The following is an 18,430-nucleotide window of genomic DNA, read 5'->3' as shown; positions in this document are numbered from 1 at the left end:
TTGGGTTGGGATTGGATTGGATTGGGATTGGATGGGGTATGATTGGATTGGGATTGGATGGGATATGGATATTAGGAAGTACTTTTGGGTTTGAATTAAAATACGCTTTTTTCAATTCCATTTTCTATCTATTTTTAATAATAAGCGTCACTAAATAAATGGATAGTTTTCGTATGGAAGCATCTCAGGCGTTAACTTCAACATGGGTGTCAGAAGATCGAGATCACTTTGGATCTGTGATATTAGTGGTCTATGAGGAAGTTCCAGCAGGAGCACAACACTGGTTCACGGCCACCATTTCGCGTATTGAGTCCAAGATTTTGAAGTCATCCAATATTCCATCCGATTCCACCATAGTATGGATTTCACTGAGGCTAGGATGGTTGTATTTGCAGGATTCCTCTCTTGGCTCTTCTCCAAAATGCCCGATCGAATACCTGCCGGCGACACGATACCAATCGAGCCCTTGTTTGCACACATACACGCGACGTCATCTCATACCGCATATATCGGATGCATTTGTCGACGGAAGATAGTCGTTGCCTTCGCCAAACTCCCAGACCTGAAGCCCCGATATGGCGAATTCAGCACACCACAACCAACGATGGCCGATGCCGCTGCGTACTGTCCGAGTCGATCATAAAAGGCTGTGTATATGTTGAAGTCAAGGAAATACTGCAGGGTGGCCCACCGGGGACCAGTCAAATCGGATGATTCTGGCTAGCGATGATAGAAGGCTCTGGCATGAATTGGGAGTATCAAGGGCCCGCCCATGGTTATGCTTCATGCAAAATCAAATTGCTTGGGTGATTCATGTTACCCATGATTCACTCCGAAGCTGAGGCTGTATACAGTAGTACTCGTTGAATGTTTGAAACTCTAATCTATAGAGAAGGATAGGCCTCATCTCTACAGTAAATTCGAAGATCAGTCCACCGAGGGGGCTGTGTGCAGATGCCAAAAGGCTGGCTGTTTCAAATGAGGATCGGTGGCCCAATGATGTTCTATTGATGCTCAGCTGGGTCAATGCGGCCGTCGCGCGACCAAGGGTGATTTTTCACCCGCTCTCATCCTGCTTCTCATCCTGTCTATTGCGCACTCACCCTTCTCACCCCCGGTCGCGCGACGCTAAAGTGGCTCTCACCCATTTCTCACCCTAATCTTGCACTCCGAAAATCTCTCTCATCGCACCCACCTGGCAATGGGTAGGTTTTCGTTCCTTATGTACGTTGTTGGGTATTGCTATAGCCTTTCTTTGCATTGCAGGATCGACCAGTATACCTAGAGTCCACTACCATCGAGCGTTCCCCTCTTCCAGAGTTAGTGGTTACATATGGGTAGCGCTCGCAATATCCTTGTTTGAGCGGTCCGAGTTCTGGCACATGACGTTAAGAAGGATCTAAAGAATAAAGAACCAGATATGTAAATATAGGAGACGGCATATTTATTTAGTATTGAGTACTTGAGAGTGGCGTGAAGGACCGGTGGCAAAAGCAAAGGGCATGTAAATTGGGAAATATCGCTAAAAATTGCTGTCAAGAATATCAACCAAGATTTCAATAATTCTTCGCTTCCTGCAATGCCTGTCAAACCTGGTAATTCCTCAACTTGCACTTCCTGAAGAATGGGCAAAGGTCTCTTAGTTCGCGCCTTGGGGTGCGTATTTCTTCATTTTCCTGATAGGCACCCTGAGGGCGAACATCCTGTCGATTTCCTCAAACGTCCTACCCGCCAGCTCTGGCACATAGAAGAAACTCCACATGGTCGCAATTAGTGACAGGCCACCGAAAATGAAACCCACTTTTCCTTTGAGGTTGGCTTCATCCGGGTTCACCATGTAGGGAATGGCAAAGTTCATAGCAATGCCCATCACCGCCTGCGTAGCCGTTGCAAGTGACATAGTACTCGCCCTCAGCGAAGTACTACTAGTTTCGGCCAGAATAGCGAATGCCATGGCTCCAATTGTGGCAAAATAGAAGAATGCATAGATCACTGTAGCCGCAGCTTGAGTCCACTTAGCGGCACCCGTGGGGACGACATCCATAATGCCGATTAACAGAAGCAGGGCTGTTAATATGCACATTCCGCTCAGGAAGACCTTTCGTCGTCCGAAAGAGTTGACAACAAACCAGCTGCACAGATTGCCAGCCACACCACAGGCAGTGACGCCCACGCCGAGATCGAAACTGTTGGATGTGTCCAGCCCCGCAAGCTGGAAGAAGTAGGTAGAGTAGCCGAGAACAAAGATGATGCCCGCAAAATGCTGGCATACAAAGACACCTATGCTGATCATGGTGCGCAGTCGGTCAGTCCCTTTGAAGCATGACAGCAAAGAAGGCTTCTCCGCGGTACTGGCCGCTTCTTCGGCAATTGTTGCTTCCAAAACGGCGAATTTTAAATCGGCATCTACAGCTGAACCGTACAGCCTCCGGATGGAACTTTTGGCTTCCACCGTTTTCTTCTTATGCGCAAGGTACCATGGCGTTTCTGGGGCGAAAATAAGGCCAACAGCAAGAAAGAGACAGAAGGCAAGCTGGACTGCAAATGGTCCGCGATATGCCCAGTTATCGGTCCGCTCTCCGAAGGCTTTTATAACTGCATTAGAAAGTAGTTGACCCACGGCAATGCCAAGGTTACACCCGGCAGAGGCGATGCCTCGCAGAACAACTGGCGCAATCTCAGATGTGGCCAGGGGCGCTAGGGTGAGGTAGAACCCGAGACCGAGCCCTAGGATGAGCTTGGAGACCACAAATGCACCGTTGGAAGTGGAAAACACCTCGCCAAAGATACCACCGGTGGCGAAAGTAAGGCCGATTAGCAGGGAACCTTTCCGCCCGATGCGATCCGAGATCCATGAGCAGATGAAGCCGCCGAAGAACTGGCCAACACTGCTGACGGTGTTGAAAGCAATCTGCCAGTCGGCAGGAAGGACAGCCTCGCCATCCACGATATGTCTGAAAATGTCAGCCTAGCAAGGCAAATCCTTGGATATAACTTAAAACATACCCAAAGTCGCGTCGGAAGGCTGCGACAGAGATCATGGCGCCGTTGATCTGCGCATCAAAGCCCCTGATACGTCAGCGCATTCCGTAGTCATTTATCACAGTCTGCGACTTACCAACCGACGGCAGCCATGGCCCAGTAGAAACACCACCATAGTATGGCAGGATGATGACGAGCGATATATCGGAGAGTCAGGTCATGCTCGGCACTTCGATCAGTGTCTAATTGGCCGTGCTTTGTTGTGATATACTCCACTGCGACCGCATGACCTTCTGCGCCCGCTTCAACTTTATCTATTGAATGCATATGCTTGACCAACTGTGATGTCTATGTTGAGCATGCAAGGTGCAGGAAAAAGGCGTTTGCATCTCATATATAAATACCATTTTGCTTGGGACCTATTACTGTAGGTCTTGAGGCGCGCCAGGGCATCATGGCATGATCCAGAGATCATGTAAATCTGGACCAGTCTGCCGGGTCTGGGGATTGTGGGGATGCGGAGAGAGAGCGACATTCCCCGAAAGTGCTAACAGGAGATCATGGCTGCCAAGGATAGTTAGCCAATGGTATCTCCGAATCACCTTTCGGCTAATTACGAAATATCCACAAGCCACCAAAGTTCAACTGGATGAGATCCCCCAAAAGCCATTGTAGTGTCTCTGAGGTGTTATTCGGCTAATCGTGCAGTGTCCACAGACTACCGAGAGATTTAAGGGGGCGACACTCCCCGAAAGTCTCGTGAGCTTTGATTTCCCCCCGCGTTTCGAAAAAGCACGCTACAGCAAATGGAGCAACACGCACCAACCTATCCTCAACCTGCTGAGTATTACCCAGGCAAAAGACCAGCTCCCCGAGGAACTGCTTTTTACCCCAGGAAGCGGGCAAACAAGGCTTGTCAGGTGTGCCGGGCCCGCAAAACCAAGTGCGACAACGCAAAGCCAAGCTGCTCATATTGCGTTCAGGTTGGGACCACATGCATACAGTCACCAGCGGACCTCTCGAGCTTTGACCCCGCGAGTCTGAAAATACTGGAGCGATTGGATAACATAGAAAATTTACTTCTTTCTTCAGCCACTCGAGCAGTCGACAATAGTGGCAAGGCCGAACAAATATCAGCATTTTATCAGCCGCGTAAAAATGCTACTGTGGTCAATACGGAAGAGTGGATTCTCTATGGAAACGTCCTCCCCGAACGAACCGAGTCTGTCCTGCGATGGCCTCTTTTCATGGATGAACCATGTGGGCCATCATCTCAGGTGCTCCATAAACCCGCTCCCGACATGATAGCCGCCCCCTCTCATAGTGGACGCTCCTTGGCCGCTCTCTTAGAGATGGAGCCCAAGAATATCAATGTCATTGTAGATAATTTCTTTCGCTACGTGCACTGCAAGAACCCCATCATCGATGAGATGGCTACGCGGCGATTGGTCAACGCTACTTTTCTCGATGGCTTAGACTGGTCTCCATCATCATGTTTGGCCATGATCATCTGTGCTTTAGGCTCAATTGCCACTCCATTTGGTTCCAGCCAGAACACCAAGCCCGGAAGCGAAGCCTACCAGAACTCGCGCGTCTTTTTCCAGGCCGCTCAGAAACGAATCGGATTGTTTCTCGTTGGGTCGGATATAATCGGGGCACAATGCCTCTTCCTTTCCGGGGTGTACATGGTGTGCGTCTTCCAACAGTTCGACGCGTGGCGATTCTTCTCGCAGGCGCTCGCAGCATGCCAGCGCTTCCCTTTCCTCGTCCATGCCCCGGGAGTAGCATCCGAGTCGGATATCTCCACTAATATAGATTCACCCGACAACTACGAACAGGCTGTTTACTGGTCCGCTTGGAAGTCAGAGCGAGAGCTAAGCATGGAACTTGCACTCCCCGATTTCAAAGTTGCGCATACTGGGAGTGCACTATATCCACCCTTTTTCCCAAAGCCCCCACAACCGCTGGACTCTCCAAAGAATCCAGATGCGCAACGGCAGCGCGCGTCTTGGCTTTTCTACCTGGCTGAAATTTACTTGCGGCGACTAGGCAGTAGTATTGCAGAGGAAATTACGACTCTCCATCAGTCTCACGCGTCATCAGCTGAATTTTTATTGGCCCTTGAGCCCTTGGTTTCCGAGTGGGAGATGCAGATACATGCATGGTCTGAGAGTCTCCCGCCTGACCTGTCCGTTAGTGCGCCCCCTCAGGAGGATGAAGTTTGTCGTTTTGTTCTCCGAGGCCATCTTATTGATATGTATGAACTTGTTTACTGGCCGTGGGTGATGGCATATATTGGAGCGGTATCAAGTCCCTGCACTCCCGGTCCGGAGATTGAAGAAAACGGGCAGAAAGGCCTGCAACTTCATTTACAGCGAATATATGTGAATGAGCCGGGCTTCCTACACCGCCATCATGGAACCGTGCCATTGATTCGAACTTGTACACGGAGTGCATTTGTCTTGGTCGCGGCGGGACTCGCGGGATGCAAATTGCCATTCGGATGGCAGGAGGCTATATTCAAAACAATGGAGCTTTTAACGACCTGGCAGGATGAGATGACCGAGGCAGGACAATGGTTGCAGTTATTACGAAGTGAAAATAGCCGATTGTCTGGGCCTTGCTAAAGCTAAGGGGCCGAGACTAGCCTAACCATCTAGAGCCCTTAGCAATTCGTAGGGCCAGCAGGTTTCCATCTCAATTTAGCCTCCAGCACTTCGTCGTTGAACTGTCAGATCTCAATTCGATAAGTGGGTTGTAGCAACCGAAAACATTAGCCTGATGATAGTGTCTGGTTATTTCAGTTCAGGCTTATGTTCATTAATTCACCGGATAATCACGCGACTGTCTTTCAGTTCCAGGCGGTGGTCCTCGACTCTAAGGATGGGACCGCCATCGGGGAGTCTCGCCTCAAAGTGAAGGGTACCTTTGCAGAACTACGCAATAGGCACTAGTCACGGGGAATATCGCTCAGTGGAGAATTTAAGGTTTCATTCTGATAGGCCCAGCATGGCCCCCGGCTAATGTGATTCCAGCGTGTCTTTTGTTCACTGTCCACATAAGATCAATGACCCGCTATAAATACAGCGTAGCAGTTTTAGACCCTTCATAAGCCTTCATAATTCCAAAAATTTACTCATTTTGCTTTAAACAATGGCTCCTTCCACGAACGAATTCGTCAATAACACATCCAAACCCGCTGATGAGGGGTTACCACGTTGCAGAATGCTTCATGTGGATGGAACACGAATTGTCAACCCTGCCGGTGAAACGGTCATCCTGAAAGGTGCCGGCATTGGAGGCTTCCTCAACATGGAAAATTTCATTACCGGGTACGCGGGGCATGAGCACGAGCATCGGGCGCAACTAGCCTCTGTGCTAGGACACGAGAAGGCCGAATATTTCTTCAACAGACTCATCCATCACTTCTTCACTGATGCAGATGCAGTATATTTTGCCTCACTTGGTCTCAATTGCATCCGCATTCCCTTCAATTACCGACACTTTATTGATGATTTAAATCCTGGGGTGCTCAAGCCAAATGGGTTTGCTATGCTAGACAGATGTGTCGAGATATGTGCACGCCATAATATCTACGTTGTCCTTGACCTCCATGCTGTACCCGGTGGACAGAACCAGGACTGGCACTCAGACTCTGGAACTGCACGAGCCCAGTTTTGGGACTTCAAAGACCACCAAGATCGTGTCGTTCAGCTTTGGGAGGCACTGGCTGGGCGTTATGTTGGCAATCCAGTTATCGCAGGCTACAATCCTCTCAATGAGCCTGCAGATCCGAATATGACCGACAAGGGCTTCTATGGTGCTCGGCTTGTGCAATTCTGCTCCAGAATTGAAAAGGCCATCAGAGCTATTGATCCTGATCATATGCTCTTCATCGACGGCAACACCTTCGCCATGGATTTCCGAGCATTTGCCGAAAGCCCTCTGCTTCCCAACACAGTGTATGCTTGTCACGACTACAACAAGATGGGTTTCCCCGGCCGGCAGCAGTACGAGGGTACAAAATCTCAAAAAGAAGCCATAAGGGCTAGCTTTGAGCGCAAAGTCGAGTTTATGCGCGAGAAGAATGTTCCTATCTGGAACGGTGAATTTGGCCCTGTATACGACGACGAGAGGAAGGTTGGGAAATCTGCTGCTGCAAAGACAAACGCAAATAGGTTTGCCCTTCTCAAAGAGCAACTTCGCATGTATGCGGAAACTGGCGTCAGCTGGTCCATCTGGCTCTATAAAGATATTGGGTACCAGGGTATGGTGTATATTGATCCAGAATCGCCTTACATGAAGCTCATCCAGCCATTTGTGATTCGAAAGGAGGAGCTGGGACTAGACTTCTGGGGTATCGTTGATAAGAGTGGTGTGGAGGGTGTGTACGGGCCGTTCATTTCAGGCCTGAAGAAGATGATTCCGGAACAATACCACTCGGTAAAATATCCCAAGGTCTGGACTTTTGATCGGCACGTGGAGCGTGTGGTACGAGAATGCCTCATGAGTGAGTATCTTGGATGGGAGATGGCTGAGCTGTTCCGCGGTAAGACGGAAGAAGAGCTGGAGGTATTGGCGTCAAGTTTTGCGGTGGAAAATTGTAAGCAGCGAGATGAACTAAGTGTCATTCTCAGGGAAGATGCTTTCGGCCGCTGAGATGTCCAAGGCTTCTTTCCTTGGAAGGCTTAATGGATGATTGCAGGATTATATAGACAATTTATTGACACTTGACTCATATAATAGACGCGTTGCAATAAGAAATGCTTTCCAGACTAAATCATCAGCAGATTCTTCATTACAAATACATATAAGATGGATTCCCAGTCATGGCAGTCTGAACTGCGGGGTATCATGACTTATCCTTACATGTAAAGGACATAGTGGATTGTAGATACTAGCTGAGCAGACCCTGAGTTGGGGCGAGCAACTAATTGAATACCCTATTTTGGGATTTGCGATCTGGCGATCAATAATTTCATTAGTGTTGGGGCTGGTCTGCCGTCTAGGGGAAGAAAGGGCTATATGGTAGAGTGGAAACAGAAGAAAGGGACAAGATCTGTGATCCGAGAGGGATGGAGAGGGAAGGAAGAGAAGGAGAGAGATATCTGGCTAAATACATGCACGCGCTGGCAAACGGTGGAGGTCAGCTGACCCCACACTCCAATAATTAGGAATATGCCTGCGCTGGTCCTTAGTGCTGCATTATGATTTATAAGTCAGGCCATAGAGAGCCGAAGTTATGGTATTTTCATGTCGTTTCATATGCCGTAGGTACGGTGGACCTCCGGACCTTGGGAGGATATATATAATTTTCTGAATGATTCTTGTTTGCTCTAAGTTTTAACATAACGCTGTCAGATCGGCATCTGCAGTAACATTTTGTGGTTATTATTCATTGAAGTTGGCTGGTTAAGGCCGCATGGATTCGTGCAACGCGCAAATTTATGGACGTTGAATATTGTCATTTTTAGGTTCACAGCAATAATCATATCTTATAGCATATATACATGAGTTGTACTGTTGTGGAGTCATGTGGGTGGACGACCCAGTGATATATATACAGGTCTAACCCTGGTATATAAGTAGTGCGTACCAGGGTGACAGGACGATACCATAAATACAAGTGCTCCAGACACCATCCTTAAGTTGTCAGGATATTCACTCACGGGATATCCGGGGACTTCTGAAGACAATCTTTCTGAAGCAAGATACCGTCATAAACATGCAGACACAAAAGTTTGTGCCCAATGCTCAAGCCCGAACGATCACGTCTATACCGAAGCCTGAAACTTGTCTTGCACTGAGCTTGGGTGTAACTTCAGCAAGGTTATACCTCGTGCTCGAATATAAATAATAAATGAAAATGATCAGAGTGCTTTGTCCCACTGTCCTGTAATAAATTTTGGTGGACTAGCTTCAGGCGACTAGGTTATCAAACATGCTTTACACCGCGACTAGTTGCTAAACAGGAAGGTATGATTGGGTTCGAAATGAAAGAGGCCGGCTTATGGGACATCATCCCGACCATCCTAGTGAAAGGAGTATGCGACTATGTAGATAGCCAAAAAGGAAAAGAGTGGCAGCTTTATGCAGCAGCAGCGGCGGCGGCCTGCCCATAAGGTATATTGAAGAAATAGAGAGGGACACAGACAAATTGAAGAAAAGTCCGATTATCAAGAACCAGCCCCATCGCCAATATACTAAGACTAGAGTAGTGATTTCACGGCTGGAAAGAACATTCATAGCGGTGGCACTTATATCGCTAAATGAATAAATTTCTTATAGTCAATAGAGGGTATAATCTCTAAGGAGTTTATCTCAATCAAAGAGCTACTGTATACCATCAACAATACGAAAGTTATCTATTAATAACTACAAAGTCTAATTTGTACGCTGATGAACTATCATATGATATCGTCGTCGTCTTCATAAAACTTCGGGATACTCGTACAAAAATCTCACCGTCAGCTATATAAGGGCTTACGTTTTAATTGGGAGATATTCTGAATGAGATGAGCTTCGATATAAACTAAAGAACCAATACAAATCGTCATAGTAAGAGGAAAATATATGGAATTTACTAAGCTATTGACACTATTCATCTTTCAAATAAGCTCTAGCACCAATAACTGTTCAGGGTGCCAAAATATTGGAGGTCTCGAGCGGACAAAATGACTCTATAATTTTGTACTTGAATTAAGAGATTCAGTACATTGGTCGCGGGTCGAAGCGAAACTCTACTCTATAGAATATGATGGGCCTCATGTCTATAGTGCATTCAAAATCACCCAATCAAGGGGGGTTGTGTGCCGATGCCAAGACGATGGCTGTTTCAGATGGAGCATCGTGGCCCAATGGTGTTTTACTCTCGCTCGACTTGGAGAGCGTAATTCTCACCCGCTCTCACCCTACTTCTCACCCTCTTTATTGCGCACTCACCCTTCTCACCCCCGGTCGCGCGACGCACAAGCGGCCCTCACCCACTTCTCACCCTGGCGGCACCCACTGAACTATTGGCCGCATTTAAGCCACACGCCGGTTAGTCAGTAGTGGGTGACCACATGCGAGTCCTGACTGTTGTATGGTTTTATGTTTATGCTTAATATAATTTCTCTCCATTGATGTACACTTTGCCTCTTGAAATGGTACAAGCTATAGCTGTCTCATAACTATTCCTCGACCGTGTTCCTTCCGTGAGACCTATCCGTTGATCCTCACCAGCATAATTCATCTCATATTGCCAATCCAAATTGTGCGGCCCGAACACCTTCGCATATATCGTAAACATGATTTCCAAAACATTGAAGGATTTATGTATCTCAGCAACCACGTATATAAACTACATAAACATTGGAAGCTATTTCTCTACTTCACCTCGGGGAGAATTAGATACATGACCTTCAAAAGTCTCACCCATGTTTCAACTTCATACGAGTCTATTGAAACTCGCCAGAGTCTTTTAGTACTTGCTCTGACAATTTCTCGGTCTCGCTTTTCGCCGCTTCCTGATCGTCGACCTTCACTCCCTTGGTAACCATGTCCTCAAGAATGGCATTTGTGAACACTAACAACAATTGTTTTGCCTGTTCAGGCGAGGAAGGTTTGCCTGTTGATCTACATCAGCTTCTCCTCTTGACTTGATCCTGGAAGTATTATCATACCCCGCTTATCGCAAACCTTTCCGTATCCTAGTACCGCTTGGTATACGAGGTGCTTAGCAACCAATGTCGCAGATAGTTCAGTTTGGATATCTGAGTTCATAACCTCTGATGAAGCAGTTTCGTATTCGCCACCCTGGATGAAAGCTGCATGCAATGGTGAGATCATGAGCTCAATACGAGATGAATTGATATTTACTTACTAGTGAGACTCATTTTTGCGTTTGATCGTAGATTTAAACTTGAAAAGAGCAGATGTGAGCTATACTATCGTTGATGCAAGATTCTTTCAAGTTTGCCCCGCACCTCCCGAGTTCGGATGTATTCGGTAAGCGGGCTGTGTACGCCAGTTGGCCACCAAAACGGAAAGTCACTTTAACCTGATGAACACGTCTTTCACTGCCCCTCTTTCAACGAAGAATCAGACAGCGGCCTCCTCGTACGAAGTACTTTTGTTTGGATATGTGATCAATGTCGTTTTTTGACAGCAATCATGGGCTCTAAATCGGAGATAACTGTAGTTTGATCAGTGCAGAATTTGATGTGCTTTCGGATAAGTCAAGAGCCGGACAAGCCTTGGGTCAATTGACTAACTATACACTCTAAAACGATCAGAAACTCCCACTAATCCTTTCTCGTATGTAGACAAATATATGATTCAAATAAAGTGGACACGTTTATGATCTCGAGTTTAGAAGTGGCTCGACTCACACACTTCATTATTGTGGGCCCCAGACAGAATTGGTGGTAGATGGTTCCAGGAGTTTATTGGATGTACACTTAAATCTCCCGAACTACATCAAGCGATTTCCCTTGTCTAGATAACGGTACCCTTCACTTGTTTTTTATCAACATCGTAGTTTTTCCATATGGCGACCGCTGGGAAAGCGAGGACTGCCATAGCTGCTGCTGTGATACACAAGTACTTTTGACTGTATGCCCACGCATAGTTGATTGCGATCCTTGTTTCGCTGCCAGGAGGATAAAAAAGCTGAGTTGCGGAGCCTCCAAGGTAGATTGTTTCATAATCAGCCTTGGTAGACTCAGGAAGCGCACTCAGCAAAGCCTGCGGGAAAGTGTTGGAATAAATGGCGACTGCAATGGCGTAGCCGATTGCTCCTCCAAAACTAGAGGCCAGACTGATAATGGCGATCATCAATGGGACACCATCTCGGTCTGCTGCTGCCATCACAGCCATCTCATCCCCGATGACTAGGGTACCACCTCCAAAGGCGATGAAAATTTGACACATGACCAGGTATCCGATGTTGCTTTGGGATCCTCGGAAGTGAATCATAAGTGCGGCGCCAAGTATAAATAGTGGCACACCGAAGAAAAGACACAAGTTCTTGAAGTGTTTAGTCTGGCGGATTACAACTCCAAAAAGAACAGCCCAGATGGTCGATCCAACACCATATATTTGTGTCATGTATCCAGTCTTCGCGGTGTCGAGATTATAGACGACCTGTATATAATAATAAAAGTACTGGTCCCATGTGTAGTAATTCAAAAAGATTACAGCGGATAAAATGCAGGCTCCTACCACCGTGCGCTTTTTGAAGAGCTCCCATTTGATGAAGGCGGTCGTAGCAAAGAATCGCTCCCAAATAGCAAAGACCGGGAATAATAGGGTCCCAATGACGACCATGGCGATAAAAGTTGCGGAGGAGTATCCAATGAAGCCATAAGTGTTAAGGCTAAATGGTAAAAGAAAGAGAATGAAGGCCCCCATCAAAATGAAAGCGCCAATGATGTCGAATTCGTGAAAGTAATGAGCGAAAGACTGTGTAGTGGTTCGACCGCTTGGTACTCGAATGAAAAGATTCAGCTTCTCAGCTTTATGTTGGTAAAATTTAAAGACAAGAGCAAGGGGCACGAAGAAGATAGTGGTGATGATAGCGAAGCAGCCATAAGCCCAACGCCAGTTGGAATGATTGATGAACGCTTGGGCAGCGAGTGGGCCAGTAAAGGCGGTACAGATCGAGGGCGTCCCAATGAACGCGTAAACGAAGGCTCGATTCCGTAGTCCAGACGCGTCAGCGACAAAGACACTCAAAATGAAGTTCATGGCGGTATAACCGATCCAATATAAGGTGTAGCCCGCTGCAAAGCCATTTGGGCCATTGCAAGAGGCGATCACAATGAGACCAAGGATAAAGACAACCAGAAATGTCAATAAACCCTCAGCACGGCCCCATAAGTTTAAAGTCTTTGCAATGGGAAGCTGAAGAACTCCACCAACGATGGTCGATATAATGAAGGCCTGGGAAATTTGAGGGGCTGAAGCGAAGTTTGCGTAGGCATAGTACATAACGTTGCTGCTAATTGACGATTGCATTGACAGAACGAAAAAACATAACCACATCCTGCCAGTGAGACTTTTAGTCATATGGAACTTTTCCCTTTGACGAATAAACAATTCAGGAAAAATTATCTAGGTCTGTTGAAAAGGCATAAAGAAGATCTTAGATCAACTTACCACGCATATGTTGCGTACAAGGCAGTTCTGGACCAAACCAGGGCTGTAGCCTCGGCCTTTTGAACCCCAATCTGGGCATCCTGAGTGACTTCACCAGGATGATTCAGTATTTGTCTCTCATTTCTTTCTTCCAAGCTCTGGCTATCACTGTTCGCGTGCAATGCACTAGTCGTTGCCCGGATGTTGGCCGCCTTCTGTAGATAACTCCCTACGTTACCCACTGCCATGGTCATAAAAGCGCTCAGCCTTGATTGGATTCCTGGTTCTTCTTTTAATGCTGGAAAAAAGCAGAACCTAGGCGAATGAAGTGTTTTAAGAATTGTGAAAGTGAAACCAATCGATCCTGTCGTATTCACAATGAAATGGAATTCGGCAACATGCGGCAAAAAATAAGAAGACAAATCAGAATGAATGTAGGAGACCGAAAAGATATGGTGATAGATAATTAGAGGTGCTGCAGCCACTCTTCCACTATCACAGTTTGCGTGGCATGACTTCTGTCGAAAGGAGTAACACGCTCAAATGTGCGCAAACACGACTCGATAGAACCAAAATATACTTGAGCATACCGGCAAAATGACCTAAGATTTCTTAACTCGCTTTCTGTAAGGATAGTTTGTGGTTTCTTTAGGTCCATATTGTAGCTTCAAAGGGAGTCGCATCCAGCGGCGAAGGATTCCTTGCAATTGAAAATGAACGTGATCAAATTACAGCATCTCGGTAAAAGGGGCTTGGCAGCACCACTACGGTCTAGCGGCATGAAAACATGCTCATTTATTCTCAAAATAAATAATCCGAAATCAAAGTGTTCCAGGAATAGGTCTGAGCCTGATAACTGTTTTTTTGTGGGATTTGATTTCCAGCACAGCCGATCTAATCCTGTGGTTCTAATTGTGGTAGCGTCAGGTACGGGATTAAGGGAAACTTTTTTGGTTTATCACTACCCATCCACCAGATTGAACGAAAAGTGATGAATCTACTGACAGAGGAGTGTAGAATTATTGATCTTCAGCAATTTAGCATTCAACAGACCCTTCTAGTGTAGCCTCTTAGCTGACACGCGATTCGACTCATTAAGCACTGTGAAGAGAGAACAGGGAATAGCTGGCTGTGCAAAATGGACCAATAGAAATACCCATGAGTTGAATTTAATAGAGAATGAAGATAGGCCCAGGTACTGTCACCTACTGAGCTAGACTTTCACTTTAAGGATCTCAATAAATGAAATCATTCAATGGATTAACAATGTCCAATTTGATTTAGTTAGGGTTTTTATTTGAGTTCAATTCACAGGGGCAAACATATCCCAAAAAAGGAAAGAAAGAAGGAAGAACCAGCTATAATTGACCAAGTCAACCACAGCAAACAGTTGTCTCATTTACGACACTCGTCTGCTTGTTATATCTATCTCCCGAAAAGCAATGGTCAGATACACCGGGTCTCCGCAAGTCCAATGATCTGGAAACGTCTTACCTCAGACTGATAGATTCCCAGGAGAATATGAATGAGCCTATGTAGGCACCAATGAAAATGCAAATAATGATATAGCCATTAAAGTACATAGCAAGTCTATTTTGAGGGTTATTAGATATTTGGTAAGTTTGGCTAACGTGGGAACTACTCACAACATAACGATGTAGGCCACGGCAAACTGAGCCATGTGTAATAGAGCACGGATGGACTGTTGAAGTATCGATGGTGTGAAAGTAAGGGGCCTATTCTTCGGGCAAAAAGCTTCAACAGAAGATTCCGATTCTGTATTTGCAACAGCTAGCTCATGTTGTCTGGAGAGAAAGCGATCGTATTCTTTGCCAAGGCGACGAAGAAATTCCAGGCAGATAACGAGAAAAATTACTCCAATACAAGAGCCAGCAAACATTCCCTTTGAGGTGATGTGCCATGATTCCGCTATGAAGCACGAATCAACCGTGTTCCAGTTCCATAACATCTAAAGACGATTAACATTACATTTCCTTTTTGTTGCGTAAAAGATGCGATACCGAAATCTGACATGAACTTCCACCCATACTCATGGTCGAACTTGAGGAAGTTGAAGTTGAAGATGAAGCTGTGGCTGTGCTGGACATATCCATTATAGCGGCTCACCAAAAACCTACTGAGGCTAGGATTGACATGAGAATAAACCTGGCGATCCTTGGGGAATGTCCTTATATTGAAGAATAGGAGATAGTATCCGCTTCACAATTTACATAGAGTGTGCGTTATGTTGTTTTGAGAAGAAATGAGCATGTTTCTTATTGAAGGCCAATCATGTCAGAGCCGCCGCGCCACCAATTTGAAGCCACCGGCTTTTCGGTGGAGGCCTACCAATCAAAGTTGTGGATTTCGCCTTACTTTTGACCTAGTATAGTTAGTAAACCAGGGTGTTTCGAATGATATACTGCTTTGAATTATTTCGATACAGACACAGAAAGCAACTTTGCAAAGTAAGCGACGTAGTTGAAACCCCTGCTCTTAAGCATGAGCGGCCTTCGCCGCACGACTCCCACGAATCGAATGCGATGCAGAAAGTTCAATTGAAAATAATAAAACCATACCATGCTCGATCGTTTGTTGATCAGGCGAGTACCTTCTAAATCGGGTACCGTTATACTGTTGAATTTGAGCACGGCATTAAAAGTAAGTTTGACATTACTGTAGAGTATCCACCAAGATGCCAGGTTTTCCAGCCACGTAGCCTAGGTTTTCTGTTTTTTTTTTTTTTTGTGTAAAGTGGAACTATATCAAAAACATAATTTAAGCAGCTGAAATGTCTCTCGTGTGGAGGCATTATTTTTCCATGATCGCAGCCTCTGTCGCTTCCGTGAACAGCCATGCCTACTACGAATGACCCCCTCTTCACCGGGGCTGTATGCATGAGTATCACAGTGGTCGGGAATACAACCTATCTCCCACTTTCGGATCCTTTTTGCAACACAGAGGCTTGCCTGGCTTTTGCCAAGGCTCAAAAGGCATCTCAAAGTGCTATCTCTTACGCCCATCAGTTTGATTACGGGCACTACACGACATGGTACTACCTTGCTACTTTGGGTGTAGGAATAGCTATCCACATTCTCCGTCTCTACAGAAATCAAAGTTCTCATCAGCCTCAAGGACCTCCCAACCAAATTACCGCCACTGGCCACAAGGTCATTGCTCTATGCAGGGCTGTATCCTATAGGTCTGTGGGGGGCCTGACTGCAGCGCGATGGGGGTTTCCAAAACTCGGCATGTTGACCTTTGGAATATTCACCCTGGTATTCTTCCTGCTGATGACGTTTCTGGTACATCCATATTATCGGGAGCGTCGTGGATACGGATCGCCACCGCTCGCAGTACGCACAGGACTCATGTCAACGGCGTTGATACCTCTGATTGTCGCGCTCTCGGGGAAGGTCAACATAGTGACATGGCTAACTGGAATCAGCCATGAGAAACTCAATATATTCCACCGATGGGCCTCTTATCTGTGTCTATTTCTTGCGATCGTGCATACCGTGCCATTTATCGTCACTCCGCTTCAAAATTGTGGGGCTGCTGGCCTTCATGCCCAGTTCTACAAACCAGGGGCCTTTGAAGTCAGCTTTCAATTTGCAAAGACCGATCAAATATTATACTAATTGCTCAAATAGTATACCGGAGTTCCCCCCCTAGGCATGCTTGTGGGGCTTTGCGTGTTGTCAGTCCCGATTATCCGGCATCGTTTCTATAACTTTTTCTACCGAGTCCATGTCCCCATGTATGTAGCCTTTTTGGGGCTCATGTTTTGGCATTCGGGAAATGAAATGGACTCATGGGCATACCTTTGGGCTACTCTGGCAATCTGGTTATTCCAGGTCAGTGGGCGGCTCTTTGCCAAGTGGCAGACTTTCAATGTTCACCGAAGCTGGTTCTCAGGCTTTTCCACTAGCTTGCAGAAGCTCCCGGGAGAAATGGTCCATGTCACTCTCTTGGTTCCAATAGGTCTCCGTTGGAAGCCAGGTCAGCATTGTTGGCTCCGAATGCCCCATTTGTCGCCCCTCCAGAACCACCCCTTTACAATTGCAAACCTTCCAAGTCAAGAGGTCCGGACGAAATCCGACATTCAAGTCATGGAATTCTACATCCGGGCATACAATGGATTGACTCGAAATCTTTTACAGTCCGTAGTCGATTATAGTGACCGATCTGTACCAATGCATGTCGACGGACCTTATGGTGGGCTGAATGAGAACCCGCCAGGTCAGTACGAGTCACTTGTCTTTGTGTGTGGCGGAAGTGGTATATCAGCCTGCATGCCTCACATATTGTACGCATTGAAAGCCAGTCACCAAGGGTCTGGTGTGGTGAAAAGCATCCGTCTTGTGTGGATGGTGCAAGATCGGTTCCACAAAGAATGGATCACAAATATGCTCAAGGAAGCTTCAAGCCTTCCTGGTCTTCTTCACCTCGATGTCTACATTACGAGACCGACAAAAGCTGTTATGAGTGTCTCTGGCACAGAATTGGAGCTTGTTCTTCCACAAGCCAAAGAAATGGTTTCTCGGACGGAAGAGTCAATGAACGATATCAGCCCACAACCAGAGAAGACACCGGAAATCTGGACTGTACGCCACACGCGGCCCTATCTTCCTGAGATTCTACCACCTCTCCTGACCGAGCGCAGGACTTTTGTATTTGGTAAGGGAACCATCCAATAATGAGGTTCTCTATGATCGAGGCTAACTTTGAATTCCAGGATGTGGGCCAGAGAGTCTAAGACTGGATCTTGGGAATGCAGTTTCTCTATCTCAGACCAAAGTTTTAAGAGGAGAAGCAGATGTTATTACACTTCACACGGAAGCTTTTGGATGGTAAGTTATTTTTCAAAAAGTGAACATGCTTCAAAATGTACATGTATTCTAGCTGTATCAATGTATCTCGCCATGAACTGAATTTTTTCTCTCTTGCTTTTGGGCAAATGATCTTGATGAAATTTAGGTTTAGATGAAATTTGGACAAGTGCCAAAAGGCCATGCCACCTTTTACCGACTCTGAGTCAGAGACCAGTAATAGACTGCATGCAATCTTCTTTGGACCCACAAATGGGGTCTCGACCCATCAGAGTATGCGGATATTTGATAAGATTGCAAGTCGGGTAGAGCCGCTCCAAACGCTCGGGCTGAACCCCACTGAACCGGTCTGACAAAGCACTCAAATATGCTCATGGCTATTATATCCGAAGGGACTAAAGCGATTTATGAATCCTGTGCTCCTTGGGGCTTGTTTCTTCAAGTATGTATTTGGGATTTCACCCCATGGGCCATGCTGATACTGTCGACAGCTTCCG

At 46.4% G+C, this 18,430-nt stretch overlaps 7 protein-coding genes across 7 annotated transcripts; 3 read left to right on the top strand and 4 right to left on the bottom strand.

Moving 5' to 3' along the window:
* Window positions 1–1,639: 1,639 nt before the first annotated feature.
* N7520_005613 (uncharacterized protein) lies at window positions 1,640–3,309 on the bottom strand (the record flags this gene model as incomplete). The annotated part of the gene is made up of 3 exons (XM_057139547.1): window positions 1,640–2,954; window positions 3,007–3,069; window positions 3,119–3,309. 3 exons carry the CDS (start codon window positions 3,307–3,309, stop codon window positions 1,640–1,642), a joined length of 1,569 nt encoding a protein of 522 aa, XP_056993553.1.
* Window positions 3,310–3,788: 479 nt separating this feature from the next.
* Window positions 3,789–5,609, top strand: N7520_005612 (Zn(II)2Cys6 transcription factor; the record flags this gene model as incomplete). The annotated part of the gene is made up of 1 exon (XM_057139546.1): window positions 3,789–5,609. One exon carries the CDS (start codon window positions 3,789–3,791, stop codon window positions 5,607–5,609), a length of 1,821 nt encoding a protein of 606 aa, XP_056993552.1.
* Window positions 5,610–6,135: 526 nt separating this feature from the next.
* N7520_005611 (glycoside hydrolase family 5 protein) lies at window positions 6,136–7,641 on the top strand (the record flags this gene model as incomplete). The annotated part of the gene is made up of 1 exon (XM_057139545.1): window positions 6,136–7,641. The coding sequence occupies one exon, from the start codon at window positions 6,136–6,138 to the stop codon at window positions 7,639–7,641; it is 1,506 nt and encodes a 501-aa protein (XP_056993551.1).
* Window positions 7,642–10,421: 2,780 nt separating this feature from the next.
* Window positions 10,422–10,859, bottom strand: N7520_005610 (uncharacterized protein; the record flags this gene model as incomplete). The annotated part of the gene is made up of 3 exons (XM_057139544.1): window positions 10,422–10,591; window positions 10,647–10,790; window positions 10,847–10,859. The coding sequence occupies 3 exons, from the start codon at window positions 10,857–10,859 to the stop codon at window positions 10,422–10,424; spliced, it is 327 nt and encodes a 108-aa protein (XP_056993550.1).
* Window positions 10,860–11,460: 601 nt separating this feature from the next.
* Window positions 11,461–13,349, bottom strand: crmC (siderochrome-iron transporter crmC; the record flags this gene model as incomplete). The annotated part of the gene is made up of 2 exons (XM_057139543.1): window positions 11,461–13,009; window positions 13,123–13,349. 2 exons carry the CDS (start codon window positions 13,347–13,349, stop codon window positions 11,461–11,463), a joined length of 1,776 nt encoding a protein of 591 aa, XP_056993549.1.
* Window positions 13,350–14,474: 1,125 nt separating this feature from the next.
* Window positions 14,475–15,234, bottom strand: N7520_005608 (copper transporter family protein; the record flags this gene model as incomplete). Its single annotated transcript, XM_057139542.1, is given in 4 exon segments — window positions 14,475–14,580; window positions 14,596–14,691; window positions 14,748–15,070; window positions 15,091–15,234. Coding segments are annotated over 4 exon segments (669 nt in total), but the record flags the coding sequence as incomplete, so codon positions are not given.
* A 722-nt stretch (window positions 15,235–15,956) lies between these two features.
* N7520_005607 (ferric reductase family protein) lies at window positions 15,957–17,801 on the top strand (the record flags this gene model as incomplete). The annotated part of the gene is made up of 2 exons (XM_057139541.1): window positions 15,957–16,700; window positions 16,755–17,801. The coding sequence occupies 2 exons, from the start codon at window positions 15,957–15,959 to the stop codon at window positions 17,799–17,801; spliced, it is 1,791 nt and encodes a 596-aa protein (XP_056993547.1).
* Between the last annotated feature and the right edge of the window lie 629 nt (window positions 17,802–18,430).

The sequence above is a fragment of the Penicillium odoratum genome (assembly GCF_028828045.1).
Source record: "Penicillium odoratum strain IBT 22623 chromosome Unknown utg000005l_segment0_segment0, whole genome shotgun sequence".
Lineage (NCBI taxonomy): Eukaryota > Fungi > Ascomycota > Eurotiomycetes > Eurotiales > Aspergillaceae > Penicillium > Penicillium odoratum.
This window is presented reverse-complemented; position numbering and strand designations above follow the sequence as displayed.